The 26434-nt window shown below is 41.2% G+C and overlaps 1 protein-coding gene across 4 annotated transcripts in view; it reads left to right on the plus strand.

Moving 5' to 3' along the window:
• Window positions 1–26434, plus strand: part of agbl4 (AGBL carboxypeptidase 4) — a 346701-nt gene that overhangs the window by 295169 nt on the left and 25098 nt on the right. For all 4 annotated transcript variants that reach the window (XM_084920463.1, XM_084920460.1, XM_084920461.1 and 1 more), the window contains 3 exons: window positions 15126–15215; window positions 16779–16893; window positions 18935–19046. In XM_084920463.1, the coding sequence (XP_084776589.1) occupies window positions 15126–15215; window positions 16779–16893; window positions 18935–19046 (317 nt within the window). The remainder of the gene's footprint in view (window positions 1–15125; window positions 15216–16778; window positions 16894–18934; window positions 19047–26434) is intronic.

The following is a 26434-nucleotide window of genomic DNA, read 5'->3' on the forward strand; positions in this document are numbered from 1 at the left end:
GAAAGCTTTGGAAATCACTAAAGAGCTGAACATACCCACAACCGAGTTCAAAGTCTGTGTAACCGATTGATGCGCCGAAATGGACTGTGCCTCCGTTGCGAGACTTCTTGCCCAGAACTTCCTCTAAGACTTCAGAGAGAAGCTACTGATTCTGATAGAAAGATGATTCTCTTTGAGATGTTAAAATGGAATTAGAAAAGCCTGCAGGCTATAGTTTGGCAAGTTTGCTGTTTTTATTTAAATAACTCGGTTGGAAAAATGCGATTATTATTATATATCAAGCAATATTTACTCATATTGATTTATATTTTATGCTTTTTTCTTTTTACAATGAAGTATATCTTGTTTTACACTTTACCTTCAGATTGTTCGGGGCAGCGACATAAACTGAACTTCTTTTAAAACATAGATTACAGTTTAAACTGAGCAAACTCTGAGCAAACTGCTTTTTCTCCAGGGTTTTGGTGCCTTTGCCATCCAAGCTGTCTTTACAAGCTGCAGATGTAACAATAGCCCGTTTGTCTGTGTGGACAGCTCGCTGTTTAAACCAGTGCAGCAGAGTGCATGCCACACAGTTTGTTTTTATATGAGAGGAGTTCAGCCAACTAAGAAGAGCAGACTGCAGCTGTTAAAATGGAACACACAACTAACTGTCAAGGATAAAAAATGCCAGAAAGTGTACAAGCGGAAACAAAATACTGCTGTTGGGAACAAACGGAACATATTTATTTTTGCTCTCTTTTTTATTTTTATGTGTGTGTGTGTGTGTGTGTGTTACTCATGTTGTGGGAACATAAATCTTTTTACTAAGTCAAACCCCGGGGAGCTGCCTCTGTCATGTGGACAAAAACAACTCCCACAATGCAAATCACTAAATTTTAAAATGAACACTTGGTTTAAAGGGACAGCGAGCCCAAGAATCACACACACACACACACACACACACACACACACACACACACACGCATATATATATATATATATATATATATATGAATGTTTTTACATAGTTCTATTTCCCCCTTGAATTACTGGAAATATCTGCTTTAATGTTAGCTAGATAAACACTTCCTTTGGTGGGTGTAGTTCGGTGGAAAGAAAAATTGACAGACAGATTGACAAAGGGGTGATTCCCTTTTTGCGGCAACATTTCATGTCCACATAATTCACTTACCCTGATTTTTTCTAAAATGTGCCGAATATTTACAACAAAGTAATTAAATCATGTGTTTAAGTGTTTGCCATTATTTAAACATAAATTAAATGCATTTCAAATATTATTTTTTTTATTTTACATACCTTTTTGGTGACACATGTGTCCCACAGTGCCTTTATCTATGAAAGCCCATTTCCGCCACTGAAGGAAAAACAAAAGGATTCGTAACTCGAAATTTTGAGTTATTTTCTTGAAATTTCGACTTTTTTTCTCGAAATTTCAACTTGTTAACTCCAAATTTCGACTTATTAACTCAAAATTATTAGAAAAGTAACTCGAAATTTTGAGTTAGCGGTGCCAATCAGTAATCTACGTGAATGACGTCATTTCCTTGTTACCCTGAAGCTGAAGCCCTCAGGTATAAATGCTACAGCTAAGCTACCGGTATTACATCCAGTCATGAATGCACAGATTTCTCCAAATTTCGAGTTAATAAGTCAAAATTTCAAGAAAATAACTCGAAATTTCGAGTTATGGGTACTTGTTTTTTTTTGTTTTTTTTAGTAGCGGAAACGGGCTTCCATAGTAATTAAATTCCTCCAGAAGTATATGTCACAAAATTATATATATTTATATATGTATATATATATATATATAAATTTGATAGACTGATAAATTGATAAATTTTATATATATATATATATATATATATAAATTTGATAGACTGTACTAAGCTTTATTTTATTATGCAGTTGAATCTGATAAAACTTACTTATTTACTTTTTCATACTGTACTTAGTAGTAATTTTCCACCCTGTTAGAATGTGCTTCATTGCCTTAAAAAAAACTACAATTCCATAAAAGCCATTTACAGGAAGTGGCATCATTTGTTTTGGAGGGAATTCAACTGTGGAAAATGAGGTAAGCTTTAACTGTCACTTTCACTTTACTTTTTTTCATCTTAAACATGCACCTGTATGTGTCAGCCTCAAGTTTTCACCCTGTTAAGGCCAATTAAGGAAAATGTTAATTAAGTAGAATATTTTTAAAAACACATTGGATTTAGTTATTAAAGGTGTGTTAATTTATTGAAGGTTAGCTTGCTAAATGTTGACCAGCTAAAGAGCTACAGATTAGCTAAAAAAAAATTCCACCCTGTCGGGTTCCACCCTGTTAGGGAACAGGGTGGAACCCGACAGGGTGGAATTTTGGGGGCACACCTATCAGGGTGGAAATTCTAAAGAGAGAGCAATAATTATTATTGTTATCATTAATTAATAACAAAGAGAGGGAAGATAGTCAGAACTGAGGGGATCGAACTACCAGAAGGCAACAATGCAGACATAGAGGACAGCTACCAGTACCTGGGGATCCCACAAGCAAATGGGAACCATTAAGAGGCTGCTAGGAAAGCAGCAACAACCAAGTACCTGCAGAGGGTCAGACAAGTCCTGAGGAGTCAGCTGAACGGTAAGAACAAGATGTGGGCTATCAACACCTATGCCCTGCTCTTGATCAGGTAGACTGCTGGGATAATGAGCTGGCCAAAGGAGGAGACAGAAGCCACTGACATCAAGACCAGGAAGCTCCTGAGCATGCATGGAGGGGTTTCAGCCCAAATCCAGCACCCTGAGGCTGTATGCTTAGTGGAAGAAAGGAGGCTGGGAACTAGTGAGTGTCAGCACCACAGTCCAGGATGAGACAACGAACATCCACAAATACATCAGGAAGATGGCCCCAACTGACAACAGAAATGTTGCTCAGTGAATACCTCAGGCAGCAGAAACCCAAGAATGACGAGGAAGAGGAGGAACCATCATGGAGGATAGTATGTACCACCAGAATGACAATGTACCAGATAGCGGAGGTGGCTGACATCCAGAAATCCTACCAGTGGCTGGACAAAGCCGGACTGAAGAGCAGCACAGCAACAAGCTCTGAGCACAAGATCCATAGAGGCTGGGGTCTATCACACCAGGCAAGACCCCAGATGAAGGATAGACCACCCGCAGGGGCACGAGGGGAATTTTTATGTGGTACTATGGTGTGTCATAATGTTTATATTCTGATGTACTTTTTAATGAACAAATAAATAACAAGCAAAGATGCACCGTAGATATTTACTCACACTGATTTTCCACCCTGTTATAGTCTGTTCCATCCTGTTTGGAAAAATGTTTTTTAAAATAATTGAATAGAATGATTAAGTCTTATGAAAATGGTTGTGCCATGTTGAGAAGTCAGGAACATTAAATGCACAAATATGTATATGTTTAACTATCTCTGGTCAATATGTAAACATCCCTAACAGGTGGAACACATTCAGAGGCAATGTTTCATAAAACTACCTGTAATTACTATTTTATCCATCCCTGAGCTTGACCATAATGGATTTCATATAGTTAAACATGTCAGTATTGAAACAAATGATAACAAAATCTATAAAAAAAAAAATTATTTTCCAAAAGTTATGAAGGTAAAATGTTGCCGCAAAAAGAGAATCACCCAAAGGTTTGTGAATAAGTGCGGTCTAATTCATAAATGCAGACAGATTAACAACACTGAAAAAAGTGAAACGTCTAAACGTCATTTAGTTGAATTCAAATTTTATATTGTCGCAATCGAAAGTTCAGTTTTCTGGTTTGAAACTAATTTGGTTTTTTTCACTTTACCTAAATTTAAAACTCACTTACCCTAGAAAAACCAACAGAAACAGTTTGCCCTTAAGTAAATATCTTTAAGTCAAAGGTGACTGTGTCATGTGACTCATATTCCTGTGTCCCCTATTACCTCGCTTCAGCAGTGAACATACGCTGAACAGTTCCAGACAGATCTATACTCTTAAACACACCTTTGATGCACTGCAGAAACTGTTTGTGGAGATAGAAACAAAAACAACGACACGTAGAATCTGTAGTCTCAGTGTCAAGCACTTGATTAGCCAGAGAGACATGTGGACACTGCATTTTTTTTGTTTGTAATCAGAAACACTAGAGAGACGTGTAAAGAATTTCTGTTAGATTTTATTGGGATGGAACAGATTTAATTTGATTTGAGAGAAATTAGAACCACAGCATCTGATTTTTTCCCCTCCATTGTTCAAAGGGTTCTGTGTGTTATCTTCATTTTATTTAGGAAGCAATGAGTGAGCACACACGGTGTTAGATATGTTGTTCATGTTAAAGGCTGTTACATTACCAATTTAATTAAAGGTGAGCTGCTCAATTCGGCATATTTTTTGTTTAAACAGAGGGGTTTGGTGGGGGTTGGGATGGGGAATCATTTTGCTCAATTTTGTCTGGTTTATTGTTGTTTGCTTGTCTTTTCGCCCTACGCAACTGTTGTGTTGCTAAAAAATGATAACATAAAAATTTAGTCCTTCAAAGGAGAATTTATCTTCATTTCTAACAAGTTGATTGTGAAAAAAATCTTGATTTTAACTTCAAGAAACCAGCTTTTTTGTAAAACCACAGCTTTTGTTTTATTACATTTTAAGGAGTAACATAGATTTTTGTGAAGCTTTATTAAGTAAGTTGAATGAGCACATAATAAACCAATTTTCAATTACGTATAAGTAGAAATGGTATTTCATTACACTGACTAAAAAGTATAAGTTGAAAGAACTTAAAAAATCACATGTAACAAAATTAGAGTCAGGTTTTACCAAAGCAGTTAGTTTGTTTCAATTTACATTTATGATTCTGAAAAATAAAGATTTTTTTAAATACAAATTTACATTTTCAGTCAAATTAAAATTGTAGTCTTAGTAAAACTAATAAATTTAGCTGTAACAAATTAGACTGATTTTTTAAAAGTTGGTTCAAAAGAACATTTTTTTCATTGAACATATTTCTCCACCAATAACCATAGCTTTCATGCTACATGTCTCTTTGCACTAGGGGACTCAATACAGCTGGTTGCTAACTGGTTGTATTCTGGTTGCATGCTTATATAACAGCAAAGCTGCCAAACACCTGTGTCAGTTAAAACCTGTCCTGCAGCAACTGCGTCACTTTTTGTGGAGGAATTTCTGAACTTGACTTTCAGATCAATTCTCGCTGCACTTTGAATGTTATTATTTATCATAGATTGCATTTAATTGCCAATTTGATTCAGTCACAAAAGGATAGCAGACTGACTTTATCTTATCGTCATTTTATTGTGGTTTTGATCCACCAAAGTCATTTTGAAGACAGCATCTGTGGTCCCCCCTTCAGATCTACATGGATAAAGGTGCAGACTAAAGGCATGATATTTTTTTATAGGCCATGTCTGTCATGTTTGGGTAAGGTTTAGGTTACAGCATGGTGGTAGAGTATTTAGCACTGTCACCTCACCTCAAATTCAGTCTGGGGCCTTTCTGTGTAGAGTTTGCATGCTCCCACATCCTTCCACAGACCACAAACATGCATGAAGGTTAGGTTACCTGGTGATACGAAACTGAATGTGAATGTTTGTTTTTCTCTATGGGTGCACCCCACCTCTCGCCTCTATGCTAGCTGGGATAGGCTCCCCCACGATCCTGAGAAGGATAAGTGAAAGAGAATGGATTGATGGTTGTCAGCCTCTGTGTGTTAGCCCTGCGACAGACTGGCGGCCTGTCCAGGGTGAACCTCTGGGATAGACATGGTGGGGTGGGAGACTTACCTCTATTTACTTTTTTGGTGAGTTACATGGCACATTTACTGCAATATTACAGACAGATAGCTAAGGATCTCCCTACAAAGAGATTAGCTTAGCACAGAGGCTGGAAATTGGGGGGGGGGAGACATCTGTGCAGGCCTTGTCCAAAGCTCAAAAACACACTTGTCAGCACCTCTCATGTCACACACTTTGTTTTACAAGCATCAGTCACTCACAGCCTGATCATCAGAGTGAAGTTGGCAGGCTACCAGCAGAAATGTGGCACATAAGTATTTGGGGAAAGATAAACTGTTGTTAAACTTGCCTTTTCAAATGCAAACCAAGCAAAAGAACAAATGGAATGCAGTTTGCAAATATCTGGCTTTTGGAGTCCCAGCGGTAGTACTAAAAAGACTAATTGCAAGCTGGTACTACTTTTAAATCTATGTGTTTGTGTATTTTCATGTTCCAACACAACCATTCCAGCGTTAACATGCTAAAATATTAGCCTCCTAAAAGAACCGAGCAGCAGTAGCAGCAAAATAAAAGTGCATCTAAATATTATGATCATATGCACAAATTGGTTTAATCTTAGACGTTTGCTGCATAAAGTGGAGTCTCTTTGTGCTCTTTCCTTTCATCTTTGCAACTGTGTCGTTTAAATTGGTGACGCGAATTATGATAGAATATGGTTTTAATAAAGAAAAAGGGCATATTATCTCTTTGTCTCTGTTATTTTGTTATTGTTTTTTGCGTGTCCCAATGGCCTGTTGATTTGAGACAAGCACTAAGTGGCTGTTAATGGCACAAACATGGCTGTGCTTTTAAAATAGCAGACCGCCCATTAGACTGGTATTAACAAGGTAATGGCCTGTTACTAAACTGCTGAATGACATTGTCGCTGCCGCCAAGCCGAGCTGATGGCCGCAATGCACACATGATCACACACACACACACACGCACACACAAAGCCTGCATATATTTCTTCCATAAACAAAAAAGAAATGCGAGTGATTTGCATGCTGTGTATGTATGTAAGCAAAGTTGGAGAAGAGTAAAAGTGATTTACAGTAACTTTGTGTTGCTGTCGAGACGTGAGGAGAAAAAGATGAGAGACAAGAAGACAGAATCTAAAAGAAAGCGAAGGAAAAAGACAAAAAGAATGAAAGACATAGCTGGAAGGTGTTATGGTAGTTATTAAAGCTGGGATGCACTACGGTTGTTTACCTCAGCCTGACTGTATTGTTGTGGCTCAGAAATTATTGATAGGTACAAAGAGACGGAGTAATAAAGAACTACACATCAGTCCTGTCTGTACATCTGACTGCCTGTCTGTACATCTGACTGCCTGTCTGTTCTGCTTGTCAGATCGGTTTTAGTAACGGCTTCTCTTAAAAGCAACAGTGGCCCGAATGACATTTAAGAACAAACTCTGTCCTCGTCATCTCTTTGGAGCTCGAAAGCAGGCGGAGATGTGTTGCACGTATTGCATGTTGGCTTGCACGTCGTATGTTCAATTCTCCAAATACACGGTTGTGTACAGTACACACACACTCTTACACTGCGGTGCAGCGATAGGGCAGCGCAGTAGGGGGTATATCCCTGGGAAATCATTTCTCCCTCTCCTTTCTTCCTATTTGTAACTTGTCCTTTCAAGCAAGACGGCCCTTAAAGTTCAGTGGCGCATTCTTCAAAAAAGGCTATTACTGGCTGCCTCTGATTCTGTATCATGCCGTGCACAGACCAGCCATCCCTCCTTTTTATGTTCCTCTCCTCCTGTCATCATTTTCTGAATCCAAGAGAGGAGAAGTCAGAGTTTCAGAAAGGCCCGCAACCAGTGCCTTTAAACCCTAAGCAGTCCCGCCTCTGACTTTGCGCCAGACGGCCATATCCTATCACTAAAAGGGCCTATTGCTTTTGATACATGAAAGAGCTCCCTCTTTGTCTCTCTCTTAGTGGATCTTTGTCTTGTCCTCTGTGACAAGTGCCTATCGCACCCATGCTCAACACTTAGGGGCTTTCATAAAGCCGCATGTGACTGCAAAGAGATACGGGCTGCTTCTAAACGGCATGAGAGAACCACGCTGTTGTTGGCCCTGAAGACCAGACAAAGAGTAAAATAGATCAAAGCGAAAGCAAACAGTGGTCACGAGGAAGGCTTTCTCAAACCTTTCTGGCCTATAACTGAGTTTGTTTTATCCCAGGATTTAAAAATAAGGATGTCCTGTGTTTTAAAGGACATGAATTTGGAAAAAACAAATAGATTTCAAGCCAACAGATGCCATCAAATCTCCAGTGCAACACGGCACACACGTTAAAACCTCCAAATGCTGCCAGAAATTTTTACAGTGCATAAAATAGAAGAGTCATAGAGCGTCCACTTGAGTGCTCATTTGTTGGCAGAATGTGACCAGAGCTCGCACTGGTGGCTCTCTGCTCTGTGGTCAATGACGACTAAAGGCCTGCATTTCACCACCACCTCTCAGTTAACATAATTAGAAAGCCCTTCAGCTCAGGCTTGAATACTGATGGCTGGCTAGCACCTTGTTTAGGACCGCACGTTTCCCCTCCGACGCTCGTCTCCTCCCGTCAGCGTGTCTCACTCTGTCACTCCCATCGTCTGTGACCTCCACTGTCATCACGACTGCCCTTGAAGAGCAGAAATCTCTCCATTTCACAGGGACCAGCCAGAAGGGGGCTTGATTGCAGCAAATTGATCCATAATCACACAGTGCTCAGTGCTTTTTATCCTGCCGCCTCTTCATCTCCACTTAAGAGGCCCGCCGTTGGCATATTTACATGCTGTCTTCTCGAGGGTTTCCTCTGCTGCCACCACTCTGTCTCCCTCCACCCTTCATCCCTTTTATGACTCTCCCAATTTTCTTGTCTCTCCTTCACTTTTTCCCTCCCCCTTTCCCGTCTGGATGCGATGCCAGTCGGACTGACCGTTCCCGAGGCCCGTGCTGTCTCTCTGTAAAAGGCACACACACACATTCAGACACACCTCTGACCAATGCATCTCTGCTTTTGATTGCGATCGTCAGCTTCACACACACCCAAGATGGTCAAGAGGATGAAGGAAACAGAGAGGGAAACGAGTGCAGAGACGAGCAGACGACAGGATGAGTTTGTAAAGGGAGAATTCAGAGGTAGAGGCGGTTTAATCTAGCACATACTCTATCATACCACATGTCTTCGTGTCCCCTTTTACCTTTGGCTCACTTGCCTTTGTCTTTCTGTCCCCCCCGTCCAATTCAAAATTACTTTTCTCCAATTTACTGAGGGCTTTCAAACAGCAATTACGCTGTCATGTTGAGTAATACAATTTACAAGACGTAGCCCATAATTGAACAGTGAGCTCAATAAATAAAGCCAAAGGCAGCAATTAAAATTTTTGACCCACCATTGTAAATTTTCAGATAACACAGCAAAATAACATGTACGACAGTGGGACAGTTGAGCTTTTATGGAGGCAGATAAGCTTTTGCTTCTCCCTTTCAGCTCAGGCTTGAGGGAGAAAAGCAAACCATTATGAACCCTAAGAAGGGCTCCCTACCTAGTAAGCAGTAACAGAGTTACATTGATATTACGTACTTTTTCAATGCTGCGCCACTCTTGCTATGACTTCTTCACAAGCTTCTGACTCAGAGCCATCATATCGGTTGTGACAAGAATTTCAGATCCGCTCTTCTGTACAAGACTTGGACTGAATGCCAACGAAGCCGTAGAGACGAACCCTGACAAAGAACCTGCCGGGCGACTTTTGACACATTTAGTCATTTGGAATTCATCCGAGTTGTTGTTATCGTTGTGACCGCAGTTATCTTGAGCTGAGGGTGAAGAACGATGTATTTTGGCTTTGTTTACAGATCATTAAGTCATCCCACTGTAACAGTTTTTAGGTGGCTTTTTCAGCCGATCCCTCCCATAAGATGTCAGAGTGCAGCATGACTTTGTCATATTTTCTGTCTTTAACTTTCCTGCTTTTGATTTCTTCTTTAGTGGCATCATTAAGTGTAAGAGTGGATTTGGGAGTTTGCGCTTTCACAGATTACAAATAGCTTCGTATCGCTGCAGCCTAGCTACACTGTTAAACTAACCTGGGCAATCAGGAATTAATGCGAGTGTGTTTTTATGCAGCAGTTTATAGATGATGTCCTTATGCAAGGATCTTATGCACTCGCTAAGCAAATTATAAAGTAGCTGAGTAAAGTTTCTTGTGTTTGTTTTGCTGGTTTTTGGCTTCTCTTTGTTTTGCTCTTCGCCTCTTGTCTGTTTGCTTCTCTGTCTCCCCCTCGCCGTCCTTTCTCCTTTTATCTTTCCAGTCGTCCTCTGTGTTTCCATCCTCACAACTGTCTGTGTAAATATCCTCCACTCTGTAGATTTCATTTCTTTGTCTGTTCAGAGAAAACACCAGGATTCCTATTTTCATGACAATTAGTAACATTCATACTGTTTTTCTCCTTTAGGCGTCTCTCCTCCGCTCCCTCTCCCCCCCCCCCTTCTCACCTCTCTGAGAGTTTAGCTGTGTAATGTGTGGTGTGTGAAGTGACAGGGGATGCTTTATTAATGTGTGGGGAGGCCTTGGCGGTACCCCTGCCTCCCCACAATAATATGAGATGAATAAATCTGAGACACGCCACAGGCTCTCGAGCACCTACACACGCAAACACACCCACATGCACATACACAGGACTTAAGTCGCGGACCTGGTCAATTCCTGGGGAAGAAAACAGCATCATAAAACTCTTATCACTTTAGAGCCCTCTGCTCTTCAGCACACACCGCCATCTCTCTCTGTCTCCGTTTTTTCTTTTTCTTCCTCTCTCTGTCTCTCCGGTTGTCCTTGAGGTGGCAGAGGGGCGGTGTCAGCAGGTGGAGTGGGCTGGGGGTGAAGAAGCACAAAGCTTTAATGCTTGTTGGGTCTCACTCAGCTGGGCAGTATACAGCACCGCAGCTCATCCCAAGGCTCTGTATAAATTCAACGCCAGTGAAAATTTACAGCTCGCGCCCATCCTCAACGTGACACACCGAGCAGAGCTTCAAGCATGTCTTGTTGCCATCTCACCAAAGAGAGGCTAATTTATTACAGTGTAAAATCCACAGAGCGGGGGGGAGGCAGCGAAATAGGGAGGCCTTGGTCTGGAGACTTGGTGTATAATATGCTTTTTTAAAAACTGTGTATATGGAAAAGGGCTGCAGTATATGCAGGAGCACATTATCCCTCCCTGCAGTGTGCCAAAGTGTTTAGATATTCCATATTTCATCTGCTTTAATATAAAACCCAAGATGCTATTTAGAGTCCAGTAAAGTGAGGATAGTCACACAGTTTAGTGCCTTTTACGTCAGAAAGTTTGGACAACAATAATATTAAAACGCAAGCTAAGTCTACCTCTATCTCCTTGAATCAAATTTAGTCTTAAAAAAGGGTAAATGTATTTAAATATATGCCATGTCTTCCAGAAGGTCTTGACGGGGCTTCCTTTGTACCCGCCGAAGAAGAACGATGAAGAAGATCTCAGTTAATTACATCACGTCACAACTTATGAGACTGAACCCCAAGTTCCCGAGCCTGCTGTCACAGAAAGAGCTGACCAGCACAATCAGGGCTGACCTTCAGAATCCATTAGATTTATGTTGTTTTTCACTGGCACTTTCCTTCTCGCTGGTAATTTCCATATTTATCAGAGCTGATCATAGTTTGACATCCTTTAATTTTTTATTTCCTCCTGGCGAGCTGCGAGAGAATGAGCGGTAATGTGCAGTTAGTGCGGCTCGTGACTTTGGCAGGTGAGAAATATGCTGAGGGAGCTCTTTGATTTGGTAGCGTGGGCATAAATTTTGCCTCCGCTGCCTTCACTCACTCATTGTCAACTCCCCCTCCGCCCCCTGCTCAGCCGCCTCCCTCTCACTGTAGCGTACGCCTCCATTCTCGTTCTCACCTAACTCTTAGATTTTTTTAGTCATGTTCTGAGCTGTTGTGACAGGCCAGTGGAGCCGTCAAGTTAAAATTAAAGAGATTCGTAATTGAGAAACATAACCTTTCACGTGTAGGCACTCTACTACGTCTCCATGGCGGGATGAAGAATTTATGTCACAAAAAAGGGCACCTGATGGATCGCTAACATATGTAGGTGCTGTATTTTGGTAGATTACAGTTACAGCACTTCACATAAATCACAACAGTGATGTACAAATCCAATTATATAATAAGTAAGTAGAGTCAATATGATACTAAATTGAATACACTTAAATAGATACTATATATAAAGAAATATACGCATTAAAAAGGCCAAATAAATAACTATGGTTAAACTAGTTGCAGGTAATTGATATAATCCAATTCAGTTGTATTTATATTGCGCCAAATCAAAGCAACAGTCACATCAAGGCGCTATATAGCAGAGATGAAACCCCAACCACTATGAACAAGCACTTGGCGACAGTGGGAAGGAAAAACTCCCTTTTAACAGGAAGATGCCTGCAGCAGAAGCAGGCTCAGGGAGGGGCGGCCGTCTGCCACGACCAGCTGGGGTGAATAACCATAGTAATAACAATAATAAAACCACTCATGAGATAATATGTAAAATAATTGTTTACTTTGTCTTCTTCTTTGGGCTGCTCCTGTTAGGGGACAGAGTCGTCCACCTTATGTCACACCGACCCCCTGCATGCCTTCCTTCATCATATGTCCAAATCATCTCAACTTTGCCTCTCTGATGGTTTGTCCATACCCTCCGACATATTCATTTCTAACCACTGCATAATGGAAACATCTCTCATGCTGAAGACGCACCAGCCGTCTCATCCTAACACATGCTTATGTTTCTTATTTCCAGCACTGTGTGATCATTTGCTATGGCTATGTATATTTTGGTTTGGCAAATTAGCAAACCCCGTCTTTTTTCCCCCTGCATGTGGCTGATCTGTGAGTGCCAACATGAGACACAGAGGACAAAACTATCCGTGTGTTTATATAGTATCACCATTTTTGGCCATGATTTTGAATTCAACCCAGAATAGTTATGAAATGTTTACTTAATCGGTCAATCAGCTGTCAGTTTTTACAGATATTTGCACTCATTAATCCTTAAGTTAATGAGTTATGGCAAAATATAATGTCACCTGCTGGTTCCAACTTGTCATATGTCTATGTTATTTGATGATTCATATTTCTTTTATATCAGCTTTGTAATAAAACTATAGTTTCAAAAAACCCATTTTGGCTTGTCAAACAACTGAAGTGAGAGTGATGCTAGTTTGACGTTTCCTATTCTTGAGGAAAAGCATTCATTGGTGGAGGAATGTTCTCTGTTTGTACTTTGATTCCTGAGAACTGTCAGCAAAGACAAACAAAAAGATTTTTCCAGGAAGACGAATGAGATCATTTGTGACGCCTTGAGAAAGCTACCTTTCTTTCTCTTTCTCTTTTCCTAGTGTCTTCCAAGCTGCTCTTCCAGTCTCGCTCCACAGCCACCCGGCTGCTGATCTCTACTGACACCTTGAGGTCAGGAGACGCTTCTGCACAACTATGCTCGGCACTCAAACGAAACTTGACCCTAACCTTTGTGTTACCTTTGTGCGACACACACCTCGGCCCGATTTCCTTTTATGTATAACCTAGCTGTGGTGCTTGTATCCTCCAGGTTCCCTGCGGGTGTCAGTGTGCCTATGGAATAGCGGGACTTAATTTTGTGCTACAGTGCTTGGCTGCGCACAGTCAGATACAGAGGAATGCAGAGATACAGACACATAAACACAACAACTACTTGGGGAGCATTTGTGAGAGCCCTGAGGAGACATAGTCTCACACACACACATGAGCAAACACACGCATACACACAGATACTCACAGAACGATGTGGGATAAACAGTACATCCATTGTAAGCTCCAGGAGCCTGCTGGAAGAGATTGTTTTGATGAAGCAGCAAGGGCACACTAGCACTGAGACTAAATGTAGCATGGCTATGATGGTTGAATTCCCAGACAGTCGGGACCTTGGCAGCTGCCTCCAGTTTGGCTCACAACTTTCTGGGTTCTTGGTTTTACTGTAGGGAAAATGGCTGTGTGCCTTTTTCCCTTTTCTGATTGCAGCTTTGCACTGTACAGTGAGTGTGTGTATCTGAGTGTGTGCGATGGCTGTGCTCTTGTATCTGGAGCCTACACGGTGGCCCGGGGTCGAGGCCAAAGTAGAATTTGTAAGTGATGGAATTTCACAGACACCGAGCACCCAGCGGCCAGCGAAACCGCAAGCACTCACATTTACAACAAACGCTCCACGGAGACTCCTGAATGGCAAAGCCATTTGTCTCTGTGAAGGGCAGAGGGAGGAAAAAGCGAAATAAAATCAGAGGCAGAGTGCTTAAATGGAACAATGCTTTTTTTGTTTACGACTCCAAACTACTCAGACAGACACGCGTGTGCTCCCACACGCAGAGAAGCACACACTCATTGCTCTGAGGTTAAATTGGAATTAAAGAGAAGGAAAGGTGCATACCCTGTTGCTAATTAGCATTTTCTGTGCTCAGCAGAAGAGGTGGAAGAATCGATAAGATATTAAGTTTGTGTATCGCAATGAAGCACGCAATCGCTTTCATCCATTAGCAACAGCAGATTAGAAGAGAAACACGGGCCAAGAAAACAGCAAAACTTTAACCTTTGTGGTTTGAATGAATAGATCCTGTTTGGCTTTTTTATGTTATTTAGCTTTGTGTTGCTTAGTTTTCAATATTAGCAATGCAATCATGCTTGAGATGATTAGAATATAGTCATTCACACTGGTATGAAGAAATATGATGTTGATGTTTAACCTCAAAAGGTTTAGTGGTCCTTGTGTATGCAAAAATACACCAGTAAAGCGGAAAAGCTCAAGAAAAGTCAAACACATCTGTGCAACACCATCTCCAAGGAGTAGGTGTGGAGCGTCGAGCTACAGAGAATTCCTTAGCAAGCCTGAAGTCTTAACTCAAAGAAGACCTCTATCAGGTCACACCTGTTGCAAGCAGAGCCTGACCCCTATAGATGTATAATTTACCTTATCTATTGAATATTCTGTGGCGTGTGTTGGTTTGATGATTGATTCATGTGTATCTGGCTGAAAAAAGACTGTGAGGTCAGCCTGTGTTTTGACCCAACCTCTCACACTGGACTTTTATGGGTTACATGTATATCTAAGTTTAATACCAACTCTCAATTGTTATTTTGTGTCCGAGAATACGTTTTTAGAGTTGCTCTAAAGGTCTCATAGAATTTTATGCATTAACAGCACCACCTCTTTCTCCCTCTGGTACCCTGTCTTTACCTTTCTTCTCCTCCTCGCCAACTCCTCTCACTACCTCTGTTTAGACCACATGAGTGCAGAACGGGAGAAGAAGCTGGTCTTTCTCACCGCCCGCGTTCACCCCGGAGAGTCTCCTGCCTCGTTTGTTTGTCAAGGTAAAGTTTTAATGTGAGGTCATTGATTCAAATGCAGAACCACTCACCTGTGTGCACAGCAGCGTATGTCAGCATGCACTGCACAATGCGGTACGTATACATTTTGCTGTTAGTAACCAGGATGTTTATTGCTACTGTTGACTCGTGTTTTACATCACTTTTTCAAAAATTCAAAATCATCGTTGCACGCCCTGAAAATGAAATGAAAGAATGAAGATTTATTTTATAATCCGTGGTTTCTCCAGATGATGTAACGGCTCAAAATCCTTGTTTAAAGATCTTTCGTTTGTTTAATTTTTTTTAACTTTTTATTTCTATTAAAGAGCCCGTTTACCAAATTATCACAAGACTCAGAAAAACAAATATCAAAAGTACCAAAATGTCTGGTCTCCAGCTGAGATCACATTATTATTACATTATACCTCATTAGCCTTTTTCAAACTGGAAAATTCTTTCCAAACATGTTAAATGTAGCACAATCACATTTGCAAAAAAGTTGAGACACAGTGTAAAATGTAAACATTTAAATAAAGGTGGAACGTAAACATGTCAAATGTTGAAAACGAGAAATGCTGTTGTTGTCATCTCAATGGTCTTGTCTGCTCCTTTTGTTGTATTTTTCATTTCATAAAACACTAAATGCTTCCAGACAGATCTGGACTGCACACAGGCTACCTGTGCTGTGGATAGAGGCAAAACAAACCATTAAACCAGACTAATTAACAGACTAGCTCATCGTACTAAAATATACAAAAAAAAGCTCAACATGTGATCAATAATAACACATCTCTGATATTGTCTGGAAACTATACATAATGAAAAGGGATGAGCAGTCAGTCCTTTCACACTTACAAAGGAATTATAATTCTGACCTTGCACCTGAGTATAATATGCTTGAAACTTAACAGAAGAGATACCTGAGCCTTTAATTCTATATAACAACTCGAACTATAGTCCTGAAATACAGTGGTGTTGCAGTGTCTTTGCTCCTGAGCTCTGGTAACTCAAAACTAATAAAGCATCTTGAAAAACTAGGAACCTTTGGGAAATTGTCTTTTAGCAGGATTTAATGGCTCTGTTGCTCCTTTCCATCGGCTCAGAGTGGTCAGGTTAGCTCCTGCTGGGTTCCTTTGTTTATAGGTAATGGGACTGAAAAGGAAAGGTAAAGTGTGCTCGCTCTATCTATCTATCTATCTATCTATCTATCTATCTATCTATCTATCTATCTATCTATCTATCTATCTATCTATCTATCTATCTATCTATCTATCTATCTATCTATCTATCTATCTATCTATCTATCTATCTATCTCAGTGTGCATATGCATCATCAGATGAGCTGGCTTTTAGTCCGCCGTGTGCTGTCTGTTTTTCCAGCGCCGTCAGCTCCATTCCATTTGTATCGATTTAGGCTTGACGTCTCCTATTCCTCCCTCGATTCTGATGATGCCCCTCGCTGTCCTTCCTTCTCCTTTTGTTTCTCAAAACTCAATTAACTGCCAGCCTGCCTTTGGTTTTCTTTTCAAGTCTATTTTCCTCCGTGTGTGTGCCTGTGTTTCATAGGTGTGATTGACTTCCTGGTGAGCCAGCACCCTGTTGCTCAGATCCTGAGAGATCATGTGATCTTCAAGATAGTCCCCATGCTAAATCCCGACGGAGTCTACCTGGGCAATTACAGGTACACAAATGTGCATGTTTTAATTCTTAATTTTAAACCGTCCCTACACTAAGTAGAACTCACACATTACATGGTTTTGTATCACACTCTGTGGGGTTATATCCTCTTAACTCCACCTTTAGAGAGCCTAATGAATTCATATAGCTCACAGCAGTGCATTTGTTAGAAGATAGTATTTGGCTGTAGGGCTGTTCTCTTTGCCAGTCTCTCTGTCCATCCTCTCCTCCAGTCTGTCTTTAACACTGCTGCTGCAGCTCTGTGGGCATCCTCCTCTCCTCTGTTTTCCTCTCCTCTCATTCCCTTCTTCATAATTGCCTTTTACTTAATAGGCTCAGCCCTCAGAATACTAATGCTCACCAAGATATGCAACACACTCCCACTGTGTTTGTGAACGCCATCTAGTGGTGGTGCCTTGCCCCTGTCCTCAAAATACATGTGCAGGGATTCTTTAGTTGCTTCCCACAGTGACAATCTCAGTAATACCATTCAGTGCGACTGGTGATGGTTCAGGCTATTGTTATTGGCTTGTTTTTGCACTGAGTGGTGATAACCAGCATATTGACAGTAGGTGAATAGTTATAGTCCTCATCCGTGGACACAGACACACAGAACGCATACACAGAAACCACACAGCTACCTCAGCAGGACACAGTGGAGAGCAGACTGAAATGGATACATGCAGAGCAAATAATCAATTGCAGTTAACCTGGGATGAGTATTTTGTTCATGGCTGGCTGCGTTGCTCAGTTGCCCTGCAGTATCAGTAACTCCTGTGTCATTATCACTGGCTTTAGCAAATGTCAAAGATCGACATGTCACAAAGCACAGCAGATTAGGGTGCATATTTAGATGTAAGCATCCCATTATGGCAATTTAACACTCCTGGTAACACTATAAGGTTGGGCGCCACAGCAGCCTAATGTTTGGGGCACGTGCCACATCATCCGTGGTTCAGCTCCTGGTCAGCCGGACTTTGATTACACTTCCCTCATTCCCAGTCTGCTTCTAATGCGTCTACCGTTTCTTACCAATAATGCATCATGTGTATTTGTTGCAAGGATTTTTTTCATCTCTTCAAACACTTGCCGAGCTGAATCTAGTAAGAATTTGTGGCCTACATTTTTCTGTCCTGAATCAATCTTTTAGCAGCTGCCCTTTTATTAGAGGATTTGAATTTCGAGTGTGCAATAAATGCTAGTATACTCGTAGTAGAAAGATAGCCATCGTGACGCCACCCACTGGTTACAGAGCCCTCAAGCTGAGCGTTGGTGTTTTGCAACCATACAGTGAAACCGAGGACACCACAAGCTGATTGGCTAATGAATTGTGACTGATAAATAGTTAGTTAGAGAATGCACTTTACGATCCTCCTTTATAACTTTAATAGTTTTATTCAGTAAAAAGTGAAAAAGCCCTTAAAGTCATCAGAAATGTGTTTACTGAGGTCACAGAGGCAAGGAGTCGAGGGCTGTTTTGTGTACAGTCAAAACCTATTTGCAAACAGTGAAGTCGCCCCCTGCTGTCCATTAAAAAGAATGCATGTTTACACATTTTACAATTTACACTGATGCTGCTTCCATCTTTTACTCCGTGTTTGTATATTTGGAGCTTTTTACAAAGAAACAAAAGTGCTGAAAAAAAGGAAAAAGATGACAATTTACAAACCTGATATCCTGAATGTTTTAAAGAAATTACTCAGTCATTTAAGTAAGGAAGTGATTTCAGGCACAGGGATGCTTTTTTTTTTTATATCATTTTTATAACATGGCAGTCTCAGCATGTGATACTAAAACCATCTTTTAATTAGTGAAGAACTGTATAAAAAAGACAAGAGGTCACTTTTAAACTTAAGCTTTGAGCATGTGCAACTTTGCACCGTTTGTGGCCACAAGGTGCCTTTAGTCATTTGTAAGGCAAACCGCATTTGATTTTCCATTATCTGTGTGTGTGTGTGTGTGTGTGTGTGTGTGTGTGTGTGTGTGTGTGTGTGTGTGTGTGTGTGTGTGTGTGTGTGTGTGTGTGCACATGCTTGTGTGTACAGGTGTTCTCTGATGGGCTTCGACCTGAATCGACACTGGCAGGATCCCTCTCCGTGGGCCCACCCCACACTGCACGCTGTGAAACAACTCATAGTGCAGATGAACCAAGACCCAGTGAGTGTGTTCTCACACACACACACATGCACACGAACAGACACAGTCCTCTGTTATGTGCTCAACATTCCTTCTCCACAGCAGCGTCTACTGAGCCCAAGAACAGTTTTCTTTCTCCCTGCTTGGTTCAGCATGTTTCTCCAGTCTGTGTTTAGGGTGTGTGCGCTGGGGAGCATGAGGAGGCCAGTCAGCACCTCTAGAATGTCAGCTAGGCTCTCCTGGCCATTCAAAACATATTACTGAAGCAAGACTGTGTGCTTTCAGTCTTTAAATCTACTGTAACTTTTTCCTTCTCTACTTTGAGACTTTCAGTTGGAGGAACGCTACACAGGGAGGCTAGGGATTTTTCATCTTTGTTCCTGATGTTAATTATAAGCAGAGCGGCAGGTTGGTGGGATTACTGAAGGTCAACGTGTGTCCTGGGAATACTCTGCCCTTTTGTACACTCCTCTAATCCTGATAAGAGAGGGAGCAGGCTGGGGCGGGATGCAGGGCAGGCCAGAGATGGGGTGAGGCGCGGGGCTGGCATCGGGCAGATTAACCTTTTCCCTCGACACTGACACGCTGATCGATAGACTCTGTCATGGCAGGGTGATCCACTCATGCCTGTCATTCACACACACTCACACACCTACTCACACATACTCGCCTGGGCAAACAGACACAGAATGTACACAAACAAACAGCCACAAAACTGCAGCACTGCTTAGAAACATGGATGAGTGAATGTAATGTGTTTTCATCCTGAAACGCACGTTCTTATTCTGTGTCAGATGCATTTTTTTTAAAAAAAAAAGATACTATACCGAGTCTTTTTCAGCACATTTGCACACATTCATTCTCAAGCAGATACAATTAATGGAAGATTGTTTTACAATAAAAAATGCTAATTGTAACAGTACTGCTGGGTAAATGAAGAGCCCAGTCGGTATCACAGAATTAGACCATATGTTTCCTGAGTCCACTCCTGCGGGTCAGAAGACTTGAATTCCTTCTCCTTTTCTATTGATAACCATCCACCAGCACTTGTCGTGCTGTAGCCCCCTTCTCCCCGATGATTGCCTTCAGTCTTGCAGAGTTAATTTGGAAGCTTGGGCAACCTCTCCTCTTCTGTCTCTCTTTCGCCACAGCCAGTTAATCCCATCAGACACACTACTCATGTCTGGGGCTCCCAGATGCCAGTTTCGATGCCAACTCTGCAGCCAGGAGGCCCTGTGCTGCTGCCCTCCATTCATGCTCGTCTCACTCAGCGGGCATAGAGTCTAATGAGGCTACCATGGTTGGAGGGCTCTGCTGGAGGACTCCATTAACAGGAGAGCAGCAGCAGCCACAGCAGAACAGTTGGGCTAAGCTAGCATACTGTATGTGGTCCATTTACTAGCTGGTAACTCTGTGTGGTTATTTGTTTAAAATACAAAAGCTAGAATAAGCTTGAAGACCTGGGAATCTGGATTATTCATAACACTACCAAACAATTAAGCATTGATAGCTCTTAAACCATATTAAGGAAGCAGTTGAGAGACTGTTGAATTAATCAGTGACTGTTTGAGCCACCGCTAAAGGAGCAATCGCTAAAATATAACTGATTGCCCCTCTTAACATTACACAATCTTTGCTTGCTGTAAAGTATAAATTAAACATAAATATCCTGACCCACGCTTGCCCGTTCTGTAGAATATTCATTATCGTATAGCTTTAAAATATCCAACTGGCTGCACAGTATATTAGGCACCGCAGTACAGTTCCCCCAAATTCAGCACGTCAGTCAAACAGGTGGGTGGCAGCTGTCAGGGACTGCAGAGTCACAGCAAGTAAACTAAAAACAGCTTGAACAGCAGCCCCGGTTTGCAATTTTAATGTCGCTGCTTCATGTTAGCTGTCTAAAAAGGTGTTAAGAGTGCGGGTTTTCATAATGATGCCTTCACAGGGCAATTGCAGTAATGTTAACAGTGTCTGCTGGCTACAGATGACCTTTTAAATGGTAACGAGTTTTCCAACTCATAACAACAAACTCCAACATCAAAATTCAAAGAACTTAGGTTTGCTGGAATTGCAGCTTCAACTTTCGACATGACATGAGAACATATAGTGAGCCCTATGAAAAAGAAGTATTCCATTACCATAGGACTTGAGGTAAGGTGCAACCAAGCACTGCTAATGCTCTTGATTAAGTGATCAGCAGAGAGTGTAAGCACCTCGATAAAACCAGGAGTTTTAGCAGTTTGCAGGTCTGGAGTATTCAAGTGCGTGTTAACATAAACCCAGGACTAGACATCACAGCAAAGCTATATCAGACTCTACAGGCTTCAGGCTTCAGTTAGCATGTTAAATGTTAAGTTTTAATGTTTAGAAAGATTGCCAGGAAAAAGCTCTTAAAAAACAACAAAAAAAAAAAAACATGCACAGCTTAGCTTTAGAAAGTTGCATCTGAACAAATCACAAGAACTCTGGAACAATATCCTTCGTATGGACCTGACCAAACTGTAGATATTTGGAGATAATGCACAGCGATTAAGAGCAAAAAGCAAACACAGCATGTCAGCACGAACACCTAATACCAGCTGTCAAGCACGGTGGTGGAGGAATGGTGGACCCAGGCATCTTAAAGACATAGAGTCAGCCGTGAACACCTCTCTATACCAAAATATTCAAGTTAAATGTGCATCTGGCATTCAGTGTCAGATGTATGCTGCCATGCAATATGAAAAAGTTCCCAAACACAGCAGCAGATCTACAACAGAATGGCTAAAAAAGCAACTAATCAAGGTGTTGCAACGGTGCAGTCAAACCCAGGCCCAAACGAAATACTGTGACACGATGACTTACTTACAGAACTTACAGAAAAAAATTCCCTAAGATTTTTTTTAGACAGACTTTTTTTCTCTTTTTTTTCTTTTGAAATGGCAGCAGATACATGTAAGTCGAATTTTGTTTTGTTTTTTCTGTGTGTGTACATCTCTGTTTGCATTTTGTCTAATTTGGGTGATTTGCTAATACAGCTCTAACATCATGTAGATAATTTGTTGACCTCTTCAAATCTTATATTCAAAAGTCCAATATGTGTCTCAAACCTGGATTTCAAAATCAAATCCAGATATGCTAGCGGCAATAAGTCACCACTTTAGGGCGTAGTTTATCATAAACAGTTTATACATTTAAATCAGCATCATGACATAAAAAGTAACGATTAGCCAATAAATGTTGCGATGGAAGATCGAAATGTCGTGTAACAAGTTGACAGTTCTGTCTCATCTCAGGTTGAAGTTGCTGTGAGCCATTATGAACATAAATCTGACCCCAAGACTTCTTTACTTCTTTAAACACCCACATTTCTATGCATAAGGCATCATAATTCAAAGTCACACTGCCCTCTTTTGCACAAAGGAGCCTACCAGCATTCAGCTTCAAACTCCATCTACCGTTCTTGAGACGCATACCTTAGTCACTCCAAAGTGATTCCCAGTCATTGTGAATGCAGCAACACTCGCTTTCTGTTGGTAAAATAACTTCCTTGTTTTGTTCAGGCAATGACTTCAATAACTGGAAGGAGCTTTCCAGACAAGTGCCATTTAAAATCAAAGCTTGTAGCAGAAGCAATCTACACTGCATTACCACTGATGGCTGAAAACTTTTATTTGACTAATATTTATGGAGAAATTCAACACTTTTCGGAGCGTACCCGTGTTTATGCAAAATCTGACCTAAACAAGAACTGATGTTTTGAAAATCAGAGACTTAGGTCCCATCAACCAGCTCACAGTTTCTGGTAACTATTTTTATTGATCTATAAATGCAGAAAAACTGAACAGCAACAGTTTGGCGGGAGGGAAATTAATTAATTGCACCCAAAGAAATAGTGCCCGCATAAAAATGATGATTAAATATTCCTCCTGTGGAGGAAACTAAATCAAAGTGTACAGGTGTTTGCAGATATAGCGAAGCAGTGAATGTTTCATTTTAAAATAATCTATTCATCAAACATAAACAAATACACTGTTTACCCCAGTTTGTACATCCTCAGCATTTAAAAAAGAACTAATGGTTGTCAGCCGATTTTTTCTGTATGACCAGGACCAGGTCTGCGATTGCTCGCAGTCACTTATCGTCTTCAAAGACAATTACAGTAGCATGCAGTAAAAGATTCAATTCATTCAATTTTATTTATATAGCGCCAAATCACAACTACAGTTGCCTCAAGGCGCTTTATATTGTACAGTAGATCGTACAACAATAGATACAGAGAAAAACCCAACAATCATATGACCCCCTATGAGCAAGCACTTTGGCGACAGTGGGAAGGAAAAACTCCCTTTTTACAGGAAGAAACCTCCAGCAGAACCAGGCTCAGGGAGGGGCGGGGCCATCTGCCGCAAACATTTGGGGATGGAGTCTGCTATCACTTTGCAATTAAATGGGATCAAGTTGACAATTTCATGCATTTTTTTGCAATAACCCAGTGATTAACTTTTGTCAAGAACAGAAATATCTTCCCAAAATACGGACAGAGTTGCTGAAGGATGGCAATTGAGCTGCAAAATGACATGCATACTCACCAACCTCGGCTTCATATAGGAATATAAGGAGAGCTGACTTCCCTATTGCAAAAACACACATTACAGACGACTGACTCAAATTAACTGTTATAAACGAGATGGTTATTATTTGAAAACTTTCACTAATCTGTCTGAGAGTGACTGCAGACAGTCCCAGTCAGACCACAGTTATCTGGAAACAGATTGCCTTGCACCAGGTGACTTGTGCAATCGCATTACGAGTAATGTGGTTGCCTCCATGTTAAGGGTGTTGCACAGTCAACCTCTGGACCGGTTGTTTACTGCAGCTATTAGCAACAGGGATTAGCAACCACTGATTTTTCGTTGTTTCAAGGAGGTTGCTGTCTAATTTTCGCTCTAGTGTGACTGAGCCATTTGTGACCAAGAAATGTAGGCAACATCTCGACCCTGCACGTGACTAATGTTACTCTGTTTATTATATTAAACAGTGTAACAGTGTGAACTATATTCAAGATTTGAGGTATTTTTCCAGCGCTATTTGCGTGCTCAATCGGCTTAAGTAGATAAAATGTAACCTTTCTGTAAAGAGCCAGTTGCTTGTTGATATTAGAAGCTAGCGTTGCACACTGAGGCACTGAGGCACTGAGGCAAGGCACTCGGAAAGGATTCAAACAACACCATCTGAGTCTTTAACACAGAAATCACTCCACTGGCTGTTATTGTCTGCAAACCTGTGAAGGATCTCATTTTTTTGAGTTTACGCTACAATCTATTCACACATTGGTAATAAAAATGTGACACATTATTTTCAGTTAATTTGTTGACAGGTGATTAATTAGAAACCAGTCTCTCTATCCATTGTAGAGGATTGTAATAAGATAGTTTAGCTTTCTGCCCAAAGGTTCTCAAAGGCTTTGCTCAGTTTTTTTTTTTTGGTTTGGTTGTTGTTTTGCCATCCTGTACCTCCTGCATAGAGCCCACTCACACCTGGATGGGGGAAAAGGCACGGTCAGGATCCTGTTTCTTGACTTTTCCAGTGCCTTTAATACCATCCGGCCCTGTCTGCTTCAGGAAAAACTGAACAGGATGGAGGTGGACCCCTGCCTGGTCGCTTGGATCTCCGACTACCTCACCGACAGGCCACAGTACGTCAGGCTGAAGGACATCACGTCTGACACTGTGGTCAGCAGCACAGGAGCACCACAGGGAACTGTGCTGTCCCCACTTCTCTTCACCCTGTACACCTCTGACTTCTGCTACAACTCTGAATTATGCCACATTCAGAAGTTTGCAGACGACACAGCCATCATGGGGTGTATCTGGGATGATCAGGAAGAGGAGTACAGAAGTCTGGTGAGGAACTTTGTCGCATGGAGTCACACAAACCACCTGCAACTCAACACCTCAAAGACTAAGGAACTGGTTGTGGACTTTGGGAGGTCCAGAGCAGGTCCACTGCCGGTTCAGATAGAGGGGGAGGAGGTGGAGGTGGTCAACAAGTACAAGTACCTCGGGCTGTGGGTGGACAACAAACTGGACTGGTCATGCAACACAGAGCACCTGTATAAAAAAGCCCAAAGCCGACTGTACTTCCTCAGGAGGCTGAGGTCTTTTAACATCTGCAGGAAGCTCCTGAGGATGTTTTACCAGTCGGTGGTTGCTGGAGTACTTTTCTATGCTGTGGTGTGCTGGGGGAGCAGCACAGCAAAGAAGGACTCATCCAGGCTGGAAAAACTGATCAGGAAGGCTGGCTCTGTGGTCGGCATGAAGCTGGACACTCTGGTGACAGTGGCAGAGAAAAGGACACTAAAGAAACTGCTGGACATTATGGACAATGCTGGGCATCCTCTGCACACGGCCATAAACAACCAGAAGAGCCTGTTCAGTGACAGGTTGCTTCTCCCCAAGACAAGAACCAACAGACTTAAAAACTCCTTTGTCCCACACGCCATCAGACTGTTTAACTCCTCTCTGGAGGGGAGAGGGAGGGGAAACAGGAGGACAAAGGAGGGGGGAACAACTAAGCTGTAGTGCCTCTTCACCTCACTGTGCAATTACCTTTGTGCAATACTTTTTGTTAATAGTCAACGGTGCAATAGACTCCATACTTGAAATGTGCAATCCACTTGTATTTTTATTTTTATTTTATTCCTATTTATTCTATTTATCCCCTTTGTATATTTTTATCTATATATGTCTTTGTATTTATATATGTGTGTGTATATATATATATATATATATATATATATATATATATATATGTATATAATATTCTGTAACTCTATAACTTCTGTCGGTGCTGTGCTTATTTGGAACCGAATTTCCCAGAGGAACCCACCCGAGGGAATAATAAAGTTTTATCTTATCTTATCTTATCTTATCTTGTTTTTTTTAGTTCAGTATTGATTTAAATTACTGCCTGAGATTTTAAATGTCACTACTGATCACACTGAGAATCAGACACCTGCACTTCTTTGGCGCACTTTACATGATTGAATCAAAATAAGTCTCACCAGATTCCTGAAGTAAAATCAAAGGGATGAGGTCTCACAAGCTGGATGTACCTGACTGGTTGTTACTGGGGTAAAACTCAAATCTCACATCAGTAAATTTAAGCCAACAATAAACGTCGATCATAATCACTCCAAAAAGTGCACGTCGTCCTTCACTGTCATCACCGCTGTGCTCTTGTTTATGCTGCTTTGCTAATTTCAAACTGTCTCGCTGGGCATAATGATGGAGTTTCACACAGTGCAGTGGAGACAGTGTGGATCTTTCGTGTGCTCGCGGTGTCTTTGGGAAGTTCCCTTTATTGTAGCACAGGGAATATTGTTGCCAATTAATCAGTCAAAGACTCCCATTTGTTTTAGAAGT

The sequence above is a fragment of the Perissodus microlepis genome, chromosome 23, assembly GCF_051167445.1.
Source record: "Perissodus microlepis isolate ML-2025 ecotype Zambia chromosome 23, ASM5116744v1, whole genome shotgun sequence".
Classification (NCBI taxonomy): Eukaryota; Metazoa; Chordata; class Actinopteri; order Cichliformes; family Cichlidae; genus Perissodus; species Perissodus microlepis.